At 39.3% G+C, this 20,881-nt stretch overlaps 1 protein-coding gene across 1 annotated transcript; it reads right to left on the reverse strand.

Annotated features, from left to right (window-relative positions):
* On the reverse strand, positions 1 to 5,354 carry rwdd (RWD domain containing 4). Its single transcript, XM_067524440.1, has 6 exons — positions 5,151 to 5,354; positions 4,425 to 4,505; positions 4,159 to 4,268; positions 2,947 to 3,097; positions 2,723 to 2,831; positions 1 to 875 (listed from the first exon to the last, which is right to left on the reverse strand). The coding sequence occupies exons 1-6, from the start codon at positions 5,172 to 5,174 to the stop codon at positions 802 to 804; spliced, it is 549 nt and encodes a 182-aa protein (XP_067380541.1). The 5' UTR covers positions 5,175 to 5,354; the 3' UTR covers positions 1 to 801.
* Between the last annotated feature and the right edge of the window lie 15,527 nt (positions 5,355 to 20,881).

Consider the following 20,881-nt stretch of genomic DNA (forward strand, 5'->3'; position numbering starts at 1 on the left):
TAGACTTCATTTGGTTTTATTTATATATAAAAATTCATTTGATGGGGAAACATACCAAAACATGACTATGGTGAAAGGAGTAACATTGTGTGAGATTTAAAAAATGCTCTTCTTTCACAGAGTCATGAAATACCCTTTGAATACAGCAGGTGGTTACTTGACACTTTGACACGTCCACAATCCTCCAATTGCCTGGCACCTGGGCCTGAACTCACAGACTGAACATGGCAGTGACAGGAAGGATTTCAGGTACACCCAAGCCTGACGGATGACGGAGCAGAACATCTGAGCGCTACGGGGAAACTTGACGTGTTCCTCTTCACATAGCACATAAAACACAGCAAGAACTTCTAATAAATATCGGCACAAAGTCTCTGTTTAACTGGATGTGTGTGTATTGTGAAGTCCTCTGCCACCTTCCCTACTTTGATTCTCAGGGTGGACGCGGCTGTTGTGAGTGGAACATGTTGGTGAGGTTGGATGTGAAGGCATCTAGAGAAGAGCAGCAGCATTAGCAGGCTTCACCGCAGTGTCTCGTATACAGCAGCATCAGGTCACACTTAGTCATCATCTTTTCCGCCCGTTTTACTCAACTGTGACAAAAAAACAACAACAACCATGCATTAGAGAACAATGTGAAACTGGTTGGTGTCATGATTGTTTGCATAATTTAATTTCGGTGCATTTGACTTACGTGCTGGAGGACGAGCAAAAATCACCAGACAAAAGAGAAAAGAACATGAAAAAGTTAATCTCGAGTCTTGTAACAGGCTCAGTCTAAAGAGGTGTTACATGCACCATCTAGTGGAGAAGAGATATACCTACTTTTATAACATCAACCCAGTTCCAACCTCTTGGCAGTTCCCCTTTGTTATCTGAAAGCAAACACAACACCATCACTGCTGACGTTAAGAGGTCGGCCAGTAACTCATACGCAACAGACAACCAAGCTTGAGTTTAAGGGTTTATGGTTGTCGATGTCCAAAGTAATCAGGTCATAAACTTTCCCTTAATACCAGAGCAGGTTTCACCTCTGTGCGTCAGTGATAAAGATCATGTTGCTGCTCTTTTTGAACAGTAACATGCTGCCATGAGTGTTGTGAGTGAGTGTGTCTGAATAAACCCAAAAGATCAAACGTCAAGCGAACACTTGCAGATTATCAAGCAACTTTATTATTAACACCAAAGAATTGCAGTTTGTGGGCCTCTCGCTAACATCAAATAATAGAGCGGTTTAATAATTTGTAAGTATTGCAGCAAGTTTGATCTTTTCTGTTTGCTTTCTCTCATCCATGCACATTGACAGGATGTGAAGTTGAGCCAGAAGTTCCTGTTTTGTTTCTGGATCAACCACATTTTAGATGCCTGCTTCAGAGGCTTATTGCGAAAAAGCCGGACTGCTAATAACAAAACCGGCCTGACGAAGCTCCGCTGTTTCCACCTGTATCTTCACAAACAAGCAGGCTAAGCTTCCATAACAGTGTCATACACCGAAAATGAAGAGGGGTTGATCCTATCAACGGTACAGTTTCCAGTCACCCACCAAGAGACGATGACGAATCAAAACGAAAGTTTTTAAGAACTTTAAAAATAACAAGACCCTCTAAAACGCTGTAAGGTAACGTGTCATTTTACTGTGACAAGTTGATAAAAACTCGACTTTGTGAAAACTTTGTGGTTGTGCTATGATAGTCAACGGAAAAAGTTGTTGGGTCCTTGAAATGACCGACAGCAGCATCGGATAGACACCAAGTTTGATTTCAGATAGGAAGATGCAGACAGTTTGCAGATTGCAGGACAGACATGAGAAAATAATACTAATATTTTTGTAGGCTCTTTAAGTCTTAACCCTAAACTTAATACTGTGGAAGTACTGGCCTCAGAGCTTTTCATATTGTTCATCACTTCACCATCTGCAGCAACAGAATCAATAAAGTAGATAAATATGCTAAGTTATTCAAAGCCGATCTTCCATCCCTCTGTAACATTAGTAGAAGGTATTTTATTTTTTATCAAAAAGAGGATTAGCATGTGCATAAGAAGGGAATAAGAAGCAGTGTAAAGTTCTGTGAGTGCCAATAGGTAGAAAAGTGCTATATAAGTGCAGAACATTTACCATTTACCATTTTCTTCTCTTACAGACCTAAAGATAAAACAATAACTAAGTTGCAAACAATTTACAGAAGTAAACATGGGGGCAAAAATAAACGTGGCCAGAAACTAAAATCTGGGATCTGTCAATTTACTTGAACTTTTATTTATCTGAAAAAAGTAAAGACGTGCAGTGTTTTTTTGGCCAACTTTAAATTTGCTTCTATTAAAAAAAAACGATTAAAGTTTGATGTCTGCAACATTTTTAAAACGTTTCCAGCAAAGACTTTGTCTTCATAAAACAAGCAGTCACTTGTGGCTCACAACTCAGTGAATTATCAAATCACAGTTTTTAGTTTTTATGGCATTTCAGAAAAAAAGATTACAGCCTTTCACGAAATTGGATTTGTATATTTGCTTAGGTTAAGTGTTGCGCAGGGCAAAACTCTGGTCTCATTAACACCCGGTGGCTTGTATTTTCAGTTGGTAATGCAGCTGTGAACAGGTTATGAGACGGTTTTCAAAGCAAGAGGGTAGAAAATGAAGATTTATAAATCTACTAATATGATGAACTGATGCTGAATACGAATCCTTTAACAAGATCAGCTAAAGTCTGGCCTCACTGATGTACCTGTTCTGTTAATGATTCTCCTCTTCTGGGCTTTGGTCAGCTGCTCTTTCTTCTCTTTCTTCTTGGCTGCTGAGGTGGAAGTCATCACCTCACTGCTGGATGTTAATGTCTGCAACAACAATTATTTTCTTCAAATATGATGGCAATTAGTTTTTAGTTCAATGTTCTTTTAAGAAGTCAATTATTATTAAATTATGATTTGTCCAGTAGTGAAATTTCCTTACTACAGAAGTCACAACCGGCTTATGGTTCTCCATGAGAACCTCCTGGTTTTCCTTAGCCCACTCAAACAGGGTGTACATCATGGCGGTCCCTAGGTTGGCCTCCACCTGCTCCTCCAGCTTTGCCAGGATCACATGCTTTGTCTCTGCAGAGCTGTTAATGAACACATGGGAAAGCGACCATTTACATCTACGTAAAATAGAATAACACTGTTATACTGTTGTCACGAAATCAATTAGATGATGCCATTTGTAGCTTATTTAAAATGTTCTTGATTCCAACTAGTGGTGAGATAGTCAACAACTGTTAGCCACAATTAAAAAACATACACATATCTGTTAATTTTCCAGACTAAGTTGAGTATTTTAAGAGTCCTTCTCTTTTGATGTCTGGGCTTTTGGCCATTAAATAACCAGCACATAAAAAGTTAGTAAACAGTAAAAAAAAGTAAATTCTAGCAACAGCCCTGATAACTTAATTTTCACCCAGAATAAAAATTTTGTTTTCATTTTATTGTAAATTGATTGATTAATAGATGAGAGTACTGATGCTCACTCTAACTGTTAACCGTTTTTAACAGCTGTACATTCATTCCATAAAACCATCAATGAACTAAAGGGGATGAAGACCAAGTGCTGCACTGCCTTGTTCTGTCCTGATAAGGGGCACTAGAACACACTGCAACCCCAACAGCAGATGAGCATGTATCATGCATGTTCTACACTTGCATATACAAACCATTAACATAGCAGCATTATCTTTAAAATTTCACATCACTCACACTCACCATAAAAAGTTTCTAACTCCTTCTAATTGAGGACCTGTATTTATGTTGCTAAGTTACAAGTTGTACTATCTTTGCTCATACAGTGGCGTCTCTTCTTGCATGCTAATTTACTTGGCTGAACAGCAAATCAGAGCAGTCTCTCTCACCAACAGAACCGACGACACTGATACAAAATACCGACTGAACTCTCACCAAAGGCCTGACTCTTGCTGACGATTGGCTTCGAGAATCAGGCTCTACAACTATATCTGTAAACTGTGTATTGGTAGCATATCGTTGTGTAGTTTAGAACCCTGCAAAGGCAAAAGGGCATTAAGTATTCATTGCCTTCAGATTCATTTTCTAATCTGTCCTCAAAGCTTTGAATTAAAACTGAAATATTAGCAGGAGATGGAATGTCAAACAATATACTATGTTTGAATCTCACATCCTTTTGTTGAAAAATGCATCAAGGGAGATTTGAGGGGCTGTCTCAGGGTACATCTCTGGCCATGTAACGTCCAGAATGAATGCTTTGGTATCCTCAAGGTCTCCTATCTGTTATCATGAAACAGAAGACAAAACAAGTTATTAGTACACAATCCCATCTTAAAGTAGTAGAAGAGAAACATCTTGAGAGTTTTTAGTTTTAATGCGATTAATATCTTGTTAGAAAATAGTGTTGGGGAGACACAGTTTATAATATAAACTTACCCTAAACTGAAAGGACACTGGACTAATTTCTTTAAAACAATCGTCCCCCTCATAGATAGACCGAAGAGCCTCAAGCTCCATCTGTGATTGAGAAAGAAGCACAGTCACAGGTTAGACTGATGCAAGAAGCTCATAAACTAAGAAAGAGCAGCTTCCAATTACCAGACATCATTCAGAAACGTGGTAAGTTTAAAGTGGTAAAGGTTGAAGGCTTCGCAGGACACAAGGTAAAGGTAACATATTTTTCAATTTGGCATAATCCAGACATTTATGAGTGCAATTACATTCACTCTTAAAGTGATAGTAGCTGCGTGATGTTAGCATAACGGTATTCTATCGGTGATGTTGCTGTTTGGTGATAACATATACGCCAGATTATTAGGTTTACATTTTTTACTGAGAAAAATCTATCGATTTATGGTTTATGTGCTGCGCATTCTAATATATACGTAAACACATTAACTTAGAAGACTTTCAAATGGAGTCTGGCGTATCCGGGCTTAACAACTAGCTCACAAGCTACAAAATCACATGACACTATCCTGATTGTTCTTGAAGCTAAACAGGGCTCTTACACACAGAACGAAACATGATATTTTACGTTGCTTAGCTGTGTACCGAGCAGAAAAACTATGAATTGAGCTTGTCGAAACTATTAACATGCTAGCAGTCTTCACATGTAGCGGCTAATAGCAGCTAGCACACTGCATCATCATTCATTCATACCTCCTGATCCTCGTTAGCTGTCATGGTTCTCTTTCGCTTTCGGCAGGGTATAATCTCTGTTTAGAGTTTCAGACTTGTACAAGTCCACAGTTAATGACCCATTTTTGTCATTTAACCTTCACTGTATTAATAATACCACACAACTTCCCCAGCTGATGCAGCCAGTGCCACCATGATAGTCCACGCATGCGCAGTTGGGATATCTACGTAAACGGAACTCAGTGGTTTCAGCTACATAGTCACACACCAAGACTAACATTAAATAACAATGTTAGACAAATAAGTGAAAACTGATTTTTATATAATGCTACAAAGTATTTTCCAAATAATCCAGATTATTTACATAGACTTACAATAAATCCAGAGGCACTTAATCACAAAGCCCATGAGTGGACATTGGAAGAAGAAATGAAAATAGCAGCTGTGACTGGATTGTTTCATCTGCATTCTTTAAAAATAGGCTCTAAAATAAGTGGGTTTAAAAGTTTACACAGAGCCAATAACAGATACTGTTACATTTGGTTAGACAAGAACCTACTACACAGGACAACTGCTAAGATTTTGTTCAAGTTCAGTCCCAGGTCCTCTAGTACACAAGTCAAAGTATCTTTGACAAGTTTGCCCTGTGTGAGTGTGTCACTCACCTCTAACTTGCTTTGGATAAAAGTGTCTGCCAAAGGAATTAAATTAAAAAAAAACTTTAAATTGTCCAAAGGCTACAGGAAGCAGGGAGAACTGTCAGATGGTAAAATTATTATTTTTAACAAAATACAAATATATCTTTTAGGGCTGTTCATGGAACCCGATTTTAGACAGGAAATGAAAAAAAAGCTGATGAAATGTTATAAATTATAAAAGTAATAATTATGGATCGAATACTGAATCGACCCACTGGGCTCAGGTCCAGGGGCCCAAGACTTCAGTTGACCAAAATATACAACATTTCAACATTTCATTTTTTTTTTTTTACTAAAATTGATGCAAAACAAGCACAAAGACTAAAAAGTAAAAAAAAATAAAAAACAAAGAACAACATTTTTAGTTTTTTTTTTTAGTTTTTTCAAGTTTTTTTTCTTATTTAAAAAAAATTAAACAGTGACCTGAAACTATCCAAAAGAGATACAAAATGAATACGAATGCACAACTAAAATAAAAAAACATCAACAAAAACAGACATACCACATGCAAAAATACATATCAAATAACTAAACAGTGACACCACTAACTTACTTGCCATTCCACATCATTTCATCAGTCAGCAGTGGTGCTCAAAACCTTCCCAGCGGTTCCTTTCAGTCATCTGAACACATCTATATACTAGTTTCCCACTACTTTTTCCCATTAAAGTTTGATAGCACTGGTTGACATTTAGTGAAATCACAAGCCTAGTGTTGCCATTTCTTTTTCCCCCATCACTTTGTAGGTTTATTAGGTATTTTCAAGACGTGAAATATCATGATTTTGTTTTATAGGCTTACAAATACTGTGTTTGTTGATATTTGTGACTTTGGGGAAGATCAAGTCACATTTCATGACCAATTTATGCACAAAATGTATTCAGTGCCGTTACTTTTTCTTGTGACGATATAGAATGTGTTTTACCAGCATCCAGGACAGTCTAACAGTGACAGCTGGTGCAATACTCATAGAAAGTTACAGCAAATCTGCTTAATTAGAGCTGCAGTGTAAAAGTGAATTAGCTTTGCTACACTAAACCAATATCACATGAAGTGTATAATGTTAAATGCCAGCAGCACTATTCAGTGTGGAGGAAGCAGTGATCATTTTGTGCAGCTGAAAATGACACATGGTGTTTGAGTTGCGATTATGTTGATCCTCTGAGTTATTCCCCTAAGGTGAAGAAGGCAGCTATGGAGGAGGGGTTTCACTGCTTTCTTCCGAAAAGATGAAGGGGTTTACCTCATCAAATAAGATCTTAATAAGCTGAAGGTGTTCCGTTAACCTTTAATAGGATTAGTCCCGCTCACTGCAGCTACACGTCAAAAATGTCCCTGGGCAAGATGCTGAACCCCAAGTTGCTCCTGGTGGCTCAGGTGAGCACCTTGCATGTGTGTGCGCATCCTACATGAGCAAACTGTTTGCCATTTATTTCCACTTTACACAGTAAATACAAATTTTTTTTTAAGTTTTTTAAGCAAAAACTACAATTGTGTTAGTCAGTATTTTTGTCATCCAGACTGTTGCTCACAGCCCTAAGCCTCTACACTTGGTCAGTTTAAACCGCATTGAATCTAAACACAAACCCAATTCCAAAGAAGTTGGGACTGCGTGTAAATCCTTAACAAAAACAGAATGCACTGATTCACAAATCTCATCAAGTTTCGAACCTTCGGTCTTGTCAATTGTGCACAGAGATTCCTCCTGACTCTCTTTTGATGATATGATGTACTGTAAATGGTGGGATCTTCAAAGTCTTCTTAATTTTGCGCCGAGTGTGTTGCTGCCGTCAAATTCAAAATGAGCTAATATTTTCCAAGAAATGATAAAATGTCTGTTTCAACATCTGATATATAGTAATGTTCTATTGTGAATAAACTATAGGTTGGGTAAGTAAGCATATGGAGCCTTTGAAAAGAAATGTTACAGTGACCACAATTATCAATGCATATATGAGCATGTTAGATTAATTTAAGTCTAAACCACAAAGTTATATCTAATACTCTAATATTCTAACACTGAACTTGATCTAATCATTGGAAGATGCTCAAATGTTATTGCTCATTAACCTTAACCGACAAACCCGACCCAGTATTCTTCCTAGTTTGCCTTCAGATTTTCTCTGTCCGTTTCTCACAGATGGCAAACCAATCCTAAAAAGTGCATAAACTTTTTACTGAAGACAAGGAATTAGCTAAATCTGTACTTGTTTGCTTTTCCTAAATCCTTGGAATGAGTGCACCAGATGCCCCGACTCGACTGAAAATGGAAAATGTTGTCTTGAATTAAATGGTCTGCAGCGCAGTGGCTTTTGGCTTGTCCCTTCAGGGCTCGCCACAGCGGAACCTGCCGTTCCTGCTGCAACCCTCCCGTTTTTATTGATTTTTTTATCTGGGCTCAGGACCGGAACCAGGCACCGGGACTCAAACCTGCTGCCTATGCTCTACCACTGAACCGCCAGGCCCCCATAAATGGTCTGCACTTATAACCTTCTGGTACACAAAGCGCTTTTCAGTTCCTTGGTCAGTTTTGAGGCACTGTTGGATTGGATTAGGTTATGTTGCATGTTTTCTGCCCTCATTTAGAATGAAGCCAAGTGTCTACAGTGTGTCTGCATGCACATGCTGTAGGGGGAGACAGATGCCACAATAAGGTTTATTAGGGGTCACAAGAGGGCAACTAGAGCTTGACTTTTTGAGCCCAGTTTGTGTGCAGAGTTTGGAGGACTGGCAGTGTTCTGCCTCTGTGGAACATTCATGTGCTCACAGCTTCGTCGGTCCATCCTAAGAAAATGTTAGGTCTGATCTGCTTTTTGGAACTCAATATCACAAATCTGACTTTGTTTTGGACAAGTATAAAATAACATATTATATTATTATTATATTATTATTATATTATATTATATTATATTATATTATATTATATTATATTATATTATATTATATTATATTATATTATATTATATTATATTATATTATATTATATTATATTATATTATTATATTATATTATATTATGTCAAAGTGTGTCTGGGCAAAACACTGAACCCCTAACAGCCCATTCCCCTCCCCAGCTGTGCAGTGCTGGTCCAAGCCCGGTAGAAATTGGGGAGGGTTGCGTCAGGAAGGGCATCCAGCGTAAAAACTGTGCCAAATCAACATGCAGACAATGATCCGCTGTGGCGACCCTGAACTCACAGGATAAGCCCAAAGGACAAAAAAAATAAATACAAACTATTATATTATATTATATTATATTAATATATTTTTTAGATCATCCACAGATGTCGACAGAGGATAATAAATCTGGCAAACTTTTGTAACGTGGTAACGTGTTTTCGGTTGGTTGGTTAGTTGTGTTGTTACCACCCAAGTTTCCCTTTTCTGTCAATTAAATCCAAAGTTCCATTAGTTGGAAAGCGGTTCTGTTTCTGTTTGTGAAACCTCTGACTGGTGCATGGGAAGAAAATTGGAATCGTATTTACTGCATGATTCAACTTTGTTTTAATGCCACTTGTCTTGGTTGTTGCTATAACATTAGACAATACACAAAACACATTACGTGGACTAGATTGTTACATGAACATGGAATTACATCATACACTGCATACATACATACATACACTTACATCATGTCACTGCTGTGCTGCTGTTAGTGTTACTGTTTTATGCGACAATGAATAAAACTATGCAGACGTAACGTGTCCGCTGACATTGTTTACCAGGTCAGTACTAGCTTCATCTTTTGAACAAATGCCTCTGTACTGCTGTTCATGAGGAGGATTCGAACTGTGATCAGAGTTTATGACAGTTGTGTATCAGTGAATTACACTTAGCAACAGTAGGGGGAGACAAATCACTTAGCTCCCCCTTTAGCAGGTATTACAGCTTTCAAACACTTTTTGTAACGGCTAGAAGTCTTTCAGTTTTTGTATTGGGGTTTTTTCCCCATACGTCTGCCGGATCCCCTGGGTGAATTTCATGCACGGCTCCTTTAAGATCTACCCGGAATTTTCACTACCCACATGTTTCAATTAGAGCTCATGCTTCCTAAATGTGCTAATTTTCACTAAACGTACATCTTTTATTTACATTTAACGCGGTGGAAACTGCTGAAAATTACGTTTTTTGCAGCTTTGCTCTGCATTGTGGACATCGACAACTCTCATAACAGAATCTTACACAGCTGCAGAGAGGAGCCTCATCATTGCTGAGTGTTTGTACAAGGTTTAAAATACCAGAGTATTTATAAAGCCCTGAGAATATCACCAGCTTTAATTTCCTAAAGACAATAATTGACGTGCCTCAGGCCCAGTGGGCCTGTTCAATTTAAACTAAATTACCATGCAAACATTATTTATTAATATTGCTGGAAGTTTAGTTTTTTATGTAATGTGTCCCACAAAAGCTGTTTTTGCGATGTGTGTAGTTGGCCTACCAATAAGAAGCCATGATTCAGTGTCTTGGTCAAGGACAGTTTTCAGATTCTAATTCTGATCCAAATGTGTGAAAAACATCAAACTGAGTTTGGGTGCATAAAAATGCCTAAAAGGACAATAAATTAATGTCTGTAATGTCATTTTTAGATCAACATCTTGTGATTCAGAGGTATCTGGTCAGTGAGATGAAGGTGCAACCAGGCAATTAGCACCAGAGAAGGAAAAAACACTAAACGCGCATTGTTTTCCACGCTCACTTACTGCCCTAAAGGCCAGTGACTGGTTAGTGACCCAAATCAACGGAGGTTCAGAGGACAAAACCCTATGTTGTCTTATTTCATAAATCCACTCCGCCCTATGGTTCTAGGTTGAGAATTACATGTATAGGAAAATATCTCTAGATTACATCATCTGGAGGGTTTTTTCAGGAGTTCCAGAGTAGCAGGTCAACCGAGGCCACAACCTCTGTGGTATCAGCAACCGAAAAACCTCCTCTGGGTATTTGGAGCAGGAAACAGAGGCAAATTTTAATACTTGGAAGTTGGTGGGGCATTTAATACCATTCATGTACATAAAATATAAATTGCACTGTTTGTTATTTCCCACATAAATTGTGTCCTAATCCTGGCTCTGGGTTTCATTTTGCCTTTGTTCTCTGTCCACACACACCCAGCTCTTAGCCGATCTTCATACATGCACTTCCTGCTTGTTTTCCACCTGTTCCCTCTCTGGATCTCGACACTGAGTCTTCCAGCTTTCTCTATTTTTGTATTTCCTGCTCCTGGTAACTTGCCTGTTAACCTGCCTGCTCATCGCTCTGCCTGCCACCTGCCCTAATGTTGCCCATCCTCAAAAGCCGCCCACACTTCTCAGCCATAGGTCCCCTGCTTCTTTATCTCGAATCTTAACTGGATAAAATATATTGTGGTTTGGCTCCAGCAGCATTTTACATGCTCTCCACTCCAGCTTACTCCTAAAGCAATATTTATCTGCAGTGTTGGCTGCACACTGACATGTCCTTCTGTTTCCCTCCCAGTCACGTGATAATGCTCACCTGGAAGCCCATCCATTCTGTCTGGCTGCTTAACCACCATTTCCTCAATGATTTGATTATCAATAAATAATTGTCAGTTTATACATCTCCATGTTCTGAGCTTTTTGGGTCCTACTTAATAGCCATCAAAACTGGTCATGACATTTGATCTGATCTTCACTAAAGTCACAAACATGCACACACATAATATTTCTAAGCTGATAAAAACAAAACAGTCATGATCTTTCACCTCCTTATTGAATACACCCATTGAAATGAAAGCTCATGACTGTTTGGTTTGGCTTCAGGTTCAGGTTACTATATATGTACACTTAGGTACATTTGCTTTACAGTATTGAGAGAGACAGATCCTATTCACATACAACCAAAACATCACATGGTTAAAAGTAAAATCAATCATTAGAACAGTTAAAGGTCACTAGTACTAATTAGAACCCCAACCCCTATGTATCCCAATCCAATGCACTACCACTGAGCCACCAGGCCCAGAAAGAACAATTCAAAAAGTACCATTTAGAATTCCATAAAAAGAAAATGTGCAGACGTTACTCATCAGGGCAATAGTGGCAGGAACAAAGCTGTTCTTAAACTGTCTAGTTTTACTCACCCACTCACCCTGAGTTTACTCACCCATTTCCTCACTTGGAGTTATTGTTTGTACCAGAAATACTACTAAACCATGATACCAAAGAAAAATATGAAGCTTCTCATAGAAAAGGATAAAACAGATTCAAAAGCATGTTGATGTCATTAAAGTATGTTTGATGTCATTAAGTAAGGTTTTAACAAACCTGGAGTCCAATCAATAAAACTAGAATGGAGGTGTGGTTTAGAGCTACCTTTACTAATAAAACACTCAAACGGTGTCAGTGTGCTATTAACATGCAGCATCAGCTAATGTTGGCCAGGCCTCACAAAAAAGATCTCGGAAGACCTTCGATAGGTAGTTGTTGATTTGCAAGCAAAGGGTAACAGAGTAGACTCAAAGACTTTAAACTTGTATTGTCTGTAGATGATTTGGTCTTGTGGCTACTCTCCATACAAGTGCATCCCCAGCCAAGATCCCTCGAAAGGCAAAACACAGAATGATGAATGAGGTAATAGAGGCACAGAGTACGAGCTAAAGATTTGAAGGATTCATTGGAGCTTGTTAAAATCTTTGTTCACGAGTCAACGATATGCAGAAGAGGCAACCACCATTGGAGAAGCTGACTATCCATGACAGGACACCACAGAGAAAACCATTGCTCTCTAACAAACACAGAGTTTGTCAAAGTTCACCTTGAAACTCCACAGCCCCACTGGGAAAATGGGAGAATTGTTTTAGAAGAGCACACAACACTGTACGGAGTAAAAAGAGAACCGTGTACCATTAAGAAAACATCATCCAAAAAATAAAGTATGGTGCGTGGATTGGGGGCTGCTTTGCTGCCTCTGGACCTGAACAACTTGCCATTGTGGAGGGGATAATAAATCCCAAGTTTATCAAGAATAAACAGTACAGGATAGTGTCAGACAGGTGACTGTCTGCAAACTGAAGATTGGAAGAAGCTGAACAATAACCCTTTACATAAAACTTCAACAGAGTGGTTTCATACACACAAACCTTTTGGAGTTGGCCAGTCAGAACCCAGACCTCAGGCCAATGAAGATGCTGTGGAATGACCTCATGAGAGCCGTTCACACACTGAACATTGCACAGGTCTAATCCACAAGTACAGGAAGTGCTTTCTTTAGGTTGTTGCTGCCGAAGGTGGTTTAACCAATTTTTAAAACAGTGTTGTCATCACTTTTCCATCGTCACTTTGTATGTTTTATGGGTGTGTTCAATAAAGAATTGAAAGATAATGACTGTTTTTTTTTATCAAAACTTTAGCTGAGAAATATTACGTTCGTTGATATTTTAGTGAGATCACATTTCATTTTAACAGTGCTGTTACTGTAGCAGCAGTCTGTTGATTTTTGTAAACAAAACAATGAGCTAAAAGAGGCTAAAAGGCTCATTACAACAACAGGGAAAGAATAAATGGTGATAATTCTTAATTGAGTTGCAGCTACCAGTGAAGCCTTTTACAGATTCATGATCTACTGTTAATATAACCAAACAATTATTTATATTTAGTGCTGCTTTCATATGTTTACCCTACAATATGCACCTTTTTGGAATCAAGCAGTGCTTGAAGACCTGAAATAAATATGCTCAGCTAAGCCCTTGCTCTCCTTACTCTGCTCCACCCTGTGGACCTGTGTATAGGTTGTGTTGGTTCATCTTTTGTGATGTCTCTGCTGCAGCCTCTACCTTCAAGACAGAAAACCATGTCCAGCTGAGTCCAGAGCATAAACACACCTCCCACTCAGCTGAGCTCAAATAAAGTGGTCAGGCCAACCAGTTAAAACGTAACATGCCTGAGTTCCTCAAATTAAGCCTCAGTATTATCATTTACGTAAGAGAAGATGTGGAGCAAGCCTTTATGTCAGTTTTGCTCAGACTGGATTCATTGGAAGAGATAATAAAAGCAGAAGTCTGAAGGGTTTTTTTCCCTGAAGCTGAATAGAGACACAATAGCTTATGTTACCATCCGCTCCATAACAATGTGTTTGTACTGCTAGATGCCAATGGAATCTCACAGCTTACTAAATGGCGATTTTCAAAATAAGTAAATAAACAGAGGCAGATATGTAAGTGTTCTGCACTTATATAGTGCTTTTCTATTTATTGGCACTCAAAGCGCTTTACACTGCTTCTTATTCACCCATTCACACTCACACTCACACACTGATGGGGGAGCTGCTATGCAGCTGGCCAACACTCATTGGGAGCAACTAAGTTGGGGTTCAGTGTCTTGTTCAAGGACACTTCAACATGTGACCGGAGGAGCCGGGGATTGAACCAACAACTGCGAGATTAGTGGACAACCGCTCAGAAGAAAAGTTTGTCAGGTTCTCTAACAATGTCAAAATCCTTCTGAAAGTGGAATTGTGGCAGTGAGAACTGATGTGATTGGATCGATAAACTTCACATACAAAATATCCTCGGCTTTTGGCTTGGTCCCTTCAGTAGTTGCAATAGCAAAACGTGTTCCGCGCAACCCCAACCCAGTGCTATGGCACTGAGCCACCAGGCCCCCATGAACCTCACATACAGTCATGTGCAAAAGTTATTACCCACTCTTTTAATTCTATGTTTTTGTAGATGAAAACGTAGTAAAACTCCTCTGATCATTGCAGGTCTTACTATCAGGCAAATACAACCTCACACGAACAACAACATGTAACTTCTTTCACTGTGCCATTTTTTATTTAACAAAAAATAAGTCAAAGAAAAATAACAGGTCAGCAAAAGCCTTTCTGCTTTTATAGGGTTTAAGTAGTTGATGAAGTTGATCAATTGATCATCAGCAGGTCTGCAGATGTCTATGAAAGCAGATGCTTTAGCGGTTTTGCTGGTCTGCAGCATTCAGGTGTTATTTTAACACATAAGCGATGGTCTTAGAGGAGCGATTGGTGCACATACATCTGGAAAGGGTTAGAAAACTATTTCCAAACTTTGGAGGTCACATCCTACGGTAAGAAAGATTATTCACAAGTGGAAAGCATTTAAGACAGTTCCTTCTCCTTTTCCTTACAGTTTTACACTGAAAAGCAAAAGAGGAGGTACTAACTTTTGCACGACTGTACTTTTAAATTAAGAGTTTTCTAACATACAAGCGTTAATGAGCCCAGAGGTTCAAAACACAATATGTCACAACAACTTAAGGGAAAATATATTTGTTTTGTGTTTTTACGCTGGATGCTCTTCCTGCCACCCCATCACATTTTATCCGTGCTAGGGACCAAGGTGGCCCTTGGGGGCCCGTGGCTTTCTGCATCCCAAATCAATGCTCTACCACTGAGCACCAGGCCCACACTGTTCTTGGACAGTGGGAGAAAACCATTCCAATAGAACATTCATATGTAGTATTATTTTGAAGATCATATGAACATTTAGGCCTTGAGAGGCTGAGTGTGTTGCAGATGAAAAGGTTTGAACATTTAAACACTGAGCTTTAGACTATGGTCTGCATGGAGGGAGCAAAGCTTGAAACTCCAAACTCCAAATCACGTCAGACTATGAGGTTATGGAGGTCTATAAATAAACATTGATGTTCGATTTCACCTTCTGCTACGGCTCTGCTTTTTGTTACTATGGTGACTCATAGTTTTGGAGCTCCATTGATAACAGCTTTGTTAATTCATCACACATTCACTTAACTATGTGTGATTCACTCTTCCCAACTCAACAGGTCAAAACCATTTCAGTTTTTCTCAATTGTTTACACACTAAAATTGCAACTTGAAGCACACTGAAACCTGAATCTCATAACCCTAAACCCCTAAATCAAGGCTGTTAAACCAGCAAAACACTCAACAAAGCTGGGTAAATTAGCCAGAGCTTCAAAATTAAAATCTTGTGTATTCCCTTGTAAACAACCTTGATCACACAGCCACAGCTGGATCCATCACTTCAAGATTCGTTCCCTCTCTTTTTGGACTGTTTTTGTCTCTTTAAGAGACTCGTGGAGTTAAAAGCAGATGTGAACTGCTAATATATGTGAAAGGGCAGGTTTCAGCTTTGCAAAAGAAAATAAAAAACACTCCACAAACACTGTGCCATTATCACTGTTCGAACTTACAAGAAAATTCATGGATCATATCTGATCCATCAATAACCCACTAAATGTTCTGGTTCAATGACAATTTGTATTTAAACGGTCCTCTGCATCATGCTGTTCACATTTTGACATCACGATACCAAGACAATACCTAACCAATGAAAAGTTATTGAGACTTTGACATTTTTTGTTGTGGTGTAGCAACCACTGTTGCAACTTTTTGTTTCAATAAATTATTTGAGATCAAGAAATTTCCATGCACGCTTTTACTTAAATACCCTAATTTCATGATATAATTATCACCTTTGCATAAACATTTGACATTTTCCATACATAAAGTCAAATATCCCTAACTTTATGTGAGTGTATTTTCATCAGTGTGCAGTACTGATCTTGTGAATTTGTGTAGTGTTTTGTCAATCTATTCATTTACTGTACTTTAAGACACTTACTACGTCTATGACATCTGCTCCGCTCTACAGACAGGAAGCGCTGTTAACACTTTATATTTATAAGTACGTGTGCCACGTGTGCTTATTTATATGCTTGTGTGTTTCTTGTAAGTTTGACATAGTTCAACCTGACCAGAACAGGGTCCTGTCCTTGACTGACTTGGCTCCTAACTGTGTTGTCCACTTCTTTTCCATAATCTGAAATGTGTTGTTTTTTTCCCTATTTGGTTGTGTTTTCTGAACATGTACTCAAGGCCATCATACCTAACTCGCTTAACGCCCCCTTCCAACCATCAAGAGTGAGCCTTTGTACCAAACACTTAAAGGGAACCTTCACCAATTTCACACATCAGAAACAGCTTTGTGGTTTCGGGGTGTATATTTGAAAAAAGTGGTACAAAGTCTATGTTGTCTCCAGAGGGAGCTGTATGAAGTCGGATAAATGTCATCAATGTCAATTGATGTCAGTCAGTGTCGGTTTGGGCTGATCACTACAAAGAAGAATGTGCTGGAGGGGAGTTAGAAAGAAGTGGGCTTGAAAGTGAGCTAGATGCTCAAGGCTACATTAGCTAATAGTGTAACAGAGCCCGATCTCAGCTGTATTATGAGTGAAGTATGACCCAGGTTTGGAGTGAAATCTAAAAATGATATTTTCCATTCCATTGTGATTCCAACTGCGTTTGGTTGCAGCCATTTCTACCAGTTTTATACGGCAAGATAGAGCAGATGAGAAAATATATGGATTGTTCTGAAATGCAATGACTGGAATCTGCTCAAATGCATTTTGACACAGTGATTCTGGGAGAATGTCCTTCAGACAGATGAAACAAAATGAGAGCTTTTTGGTAAGTCATATCATGTTCTCTGTGTTCTCAGGAGAAAAACGAACGGTTTCAAAGAAAAGATCATCCCGCTGTGAGACACAGGAGGCTCCCTCATCTTATGGGGGAGTTGAGTCAGTGTAGGACACAATAAAATCCATGTCCAGGAATCTACAGACTGTTAGTTTTCAACAATGTTTTATATTTACTGTAGCCTCACTGTGTGATATGGATCTAATAAAGCTGGGTATGATAACACCTACTGAATTCCAGTTGGTACACAATGAAAACCAAAAGAAATACAAATCATCAGCATGCGTCACCCGTCTGTTCTGCTACAGCTGAAACAGTGAAGCTGACTGACAATGTGCACACGTTTGGGTTTTTTGTTCTTTTACCTTTTGTTGGGGCAGCTGTAGATCAGTTGGTGAGGGGTTTGATCCCCGGTCCCGGCTATATGTCAAAGTGTCTCTGGGCAAAACACTGAACCCCTAACAGCCCATTCCCATGCCCAGCTGTGCGGTGCCGCTCCAAGCCCGGTAGAAATTGGTCATTTACCCTTTGTTCTTTAAGTTAAAATTTCCAGGTGCCTGGTTGGTGCCATATTTGTTTTGGCACTAGAATTTGGGCTGTGTGTCCATCTCCAGAACGTCCAGTTGTTAAGTGTGTTTCATCAGGTGGTAAATGGTAAATAGTCGCTTATATAGCACTTTTATCCAAAGCGCTTTACAATGTTGATTCCCACTCACCCATTCACACACACACTCACACACCGATGGCGGTGGCTGCCATGCAAGGTGCTCACCTGACCCACCGGGAGCAACTTGGGGTTCAGCATCTTGCCCAAGGACACTTCGACATGTAACCAGGAGCAGGGATCAAACCACTTTTGCGGGTCTTCAGCATTAAAGCATCATTTCATTTTCTATTAATCTCTGACAATTAGAGAATTTGAGGTAACTGAACAAATTCACATCTGTGGAAAGACCTGAAACTTGCACCTACAGTAAGTGAAACGGTCGGAATCAAACCTGAGAGAACTGGTTTGCATATCATTACTGGGCCAATCTACCAGCTGAGAAAAAGTTTCTTACAAAATGAAATTGTCAATAATCCGAAACTCTTTCAGTAAAATGTTCTAAATGTTCTGCACTTACATAGCACTTTTCTACCTATTGGCACTCAAAGCACTTTACACTGCTTCTTATTTACCCATTCACACTCACACACATTCATACACCGATGGCGGAGCTGCTATGCAGCTGGCCAACACTCACCAGGAGCAACTAAGTTGGGGTTCAGTGTCTTGCTCAAGGACACTTTGAAATGTGACCGGAGGAGCCGGGGATTGAACCAACAACTGTGAGATTGGTGGACAACCGCTCTACCTTCCTGCGCCACAGTCGCCCAGTAGAGCTTCAGAAATAATATCAACACATTAGATTAATTCTTTTCAATGTTTATGTGAAATATGTTACAACAAGTGAAAGAGGGTGTAACAGATTTGAACGTTTTTATGTTTAAGACACTAAAATCATTTCCGTTTGTTTTTAATTGTTGATAAACTCCGTTTTAAATAGAACGTATTTCTAAGCCAAAACATTTGCAAAACCCTAATAATGACACTCTTGCTTTTTTGTTGGCTCCTACTTCAGGGAGAATTGCAGTCACTGTTAATAATTACATTATGCCCATCTGCTTTAGAGACAGCGACTTTTCAGAGCTTTGTCAGTCAATTGGCTCAGTTCCATTCCAGCCTTGTACAATAATGAGGTGTTTTTATCTTCCCGGAGAGCGATTCTCCGATACACAATGACCCCCCGCCACAGATACTGAGTATGAAATGCAATTATTGTACACCAGGAGCAGAATACAACGCCGTTATCATCCTTTCACTGTTTTTAATTAACTTATTCACTCTGCAAAAGATTTCTGGCCTATAGGGCCAATCCTAAATTGGCTGAGGGAGGCATTCTTACTCTTGAGATGTGATAATCCAAATAAACATCTCTCTCTCAGCAGGATACCTCAGAATAACTCAGTGTTTTGTGTTCTGCAGTGGAGAAAAGAGTAACTAGGAGAGCTTTGTTCTGGTGTTTTAGCAGCTGAGGGGTAAACTTTTGGCAGACTTTCTGTCACTTGGGGATCCAGCTAAGTCCTGATTGATAAAACTGGGCCTGTGTTGTGAGAAGTGTGTCATGCTCCCCAGACAGGTCTGCTAATAACATTAGCAGAAGAGGAGGAAATGTTTGACTCTTCCACACACAGGATGTCACTCATTTGATTTCTCCTCAGAGGCAACACAGAAAATCCACAGAACACAGTGAAAGCATATGGCATGTATAAATAAGTCATTTGGTGGAGAGAGCATGTTCTCCAGGCTACGATCCACTAACAGCTTTGTGTTTGTGGTTTTGAACTGGCAACCCTGTGATGAGATGACACCTGCAGCTTACACTCATGTGTTAGTGTTAGGAGGTTTGCTTTCTGCTTGCAACAACAGCTAAAATACATTGTACTTTCTTCCTGAGAATGAGACATGAAGATCAGCATCAGGCTGCTGGAGTTAAAATAAAGACTGGAAACAAGCTGGTTTTGTCCAAATTCTATATTTAAATGCCAATTAGTTTACAGACGAGTACAGACATTGTTGAATTTGTGTTTCTAATCACCACACACATTACGTTTGAGCCTGTATCGTCCCATTAAAACATTACCCCATAGCTAATTTGTGGGTGAATGATAGATTGCTTTGCAGTTCACAATTTTTAAGTCTCAAACATAGTGCAACTTGAGATAGCATACAGAATTATGGTCAATTAAGAAAAACAACACATATCTCGGCACATATAGGAGCCACTTTAAATAAAAAAAGTGAAAATGCCATTAAAGAATTCCAGAAATATGCATAGTTTTCACCAATCAGCAAACATTGGCTTTGTCTGACTTTGTAGGTGTCAAAGAGCAATCATTCAAGCACCAATGCTGCCTGGCAGTGCAAGCCCCAACGTCTGGCTGGTGGTCTGGTGGAAGAACTAGAAGACTTCTTAAGGGATATCTTAACATCAGTCAGTGGGTAATCATTGATCTTTTTACCAAAATCCTCAAAATCAGACTATTACTCAGGAACCTGCTGTTACTGTCGCATTTCAAATCCTCCACATTGTCCACTTATCCTGATTCATTTTGCAGATGGCTTGAGCTTATTCCAGCTGTCATTTTGCGAGAGGTGGGGTCCACCCTGGACAGGTCGCCAGTCCATCTCAGGGCCAACACAGAAAGACATACACAGACAGACAACCATTCACACTCACATTCACAACTACAGGCCAATTATGTTAAACTAACATGCATGTCTATGGACTGTTTGAGGAAACCAGAGGAAAGCCAAGCCACACTAGTCTTTTGGACACAGCTTTGGCTCTGAATCCACTGTGCTTGTCCTCCTCTCTGACTATCTGACAACATCCATTCATCACTGGTACAGCTTATCCTATTGAGGGTCATGACGCTGCTGAAGCTGATTCCAGCTGTCAAGGTGCAGGAGGTGGGGCGCAACCTGGACAGATCATCAGTCTAGAGGAAGACAATCATTCACAATAACGGGCAATTTAGAGTCATCAATTAACCAAGGGAA

Source organism: Channa argus, chromosome 12 (assembly GCF_033026475.1).
Source record: "Channa argus isolate prfri chromosome 12, Channa argus male v1.0, whole genome shotgun sequence".
NCBI lineage: Eukaryota > Metazoa > Chordata > Actinopteri > Anabantiformes > Channidae > Channa > Channa argus.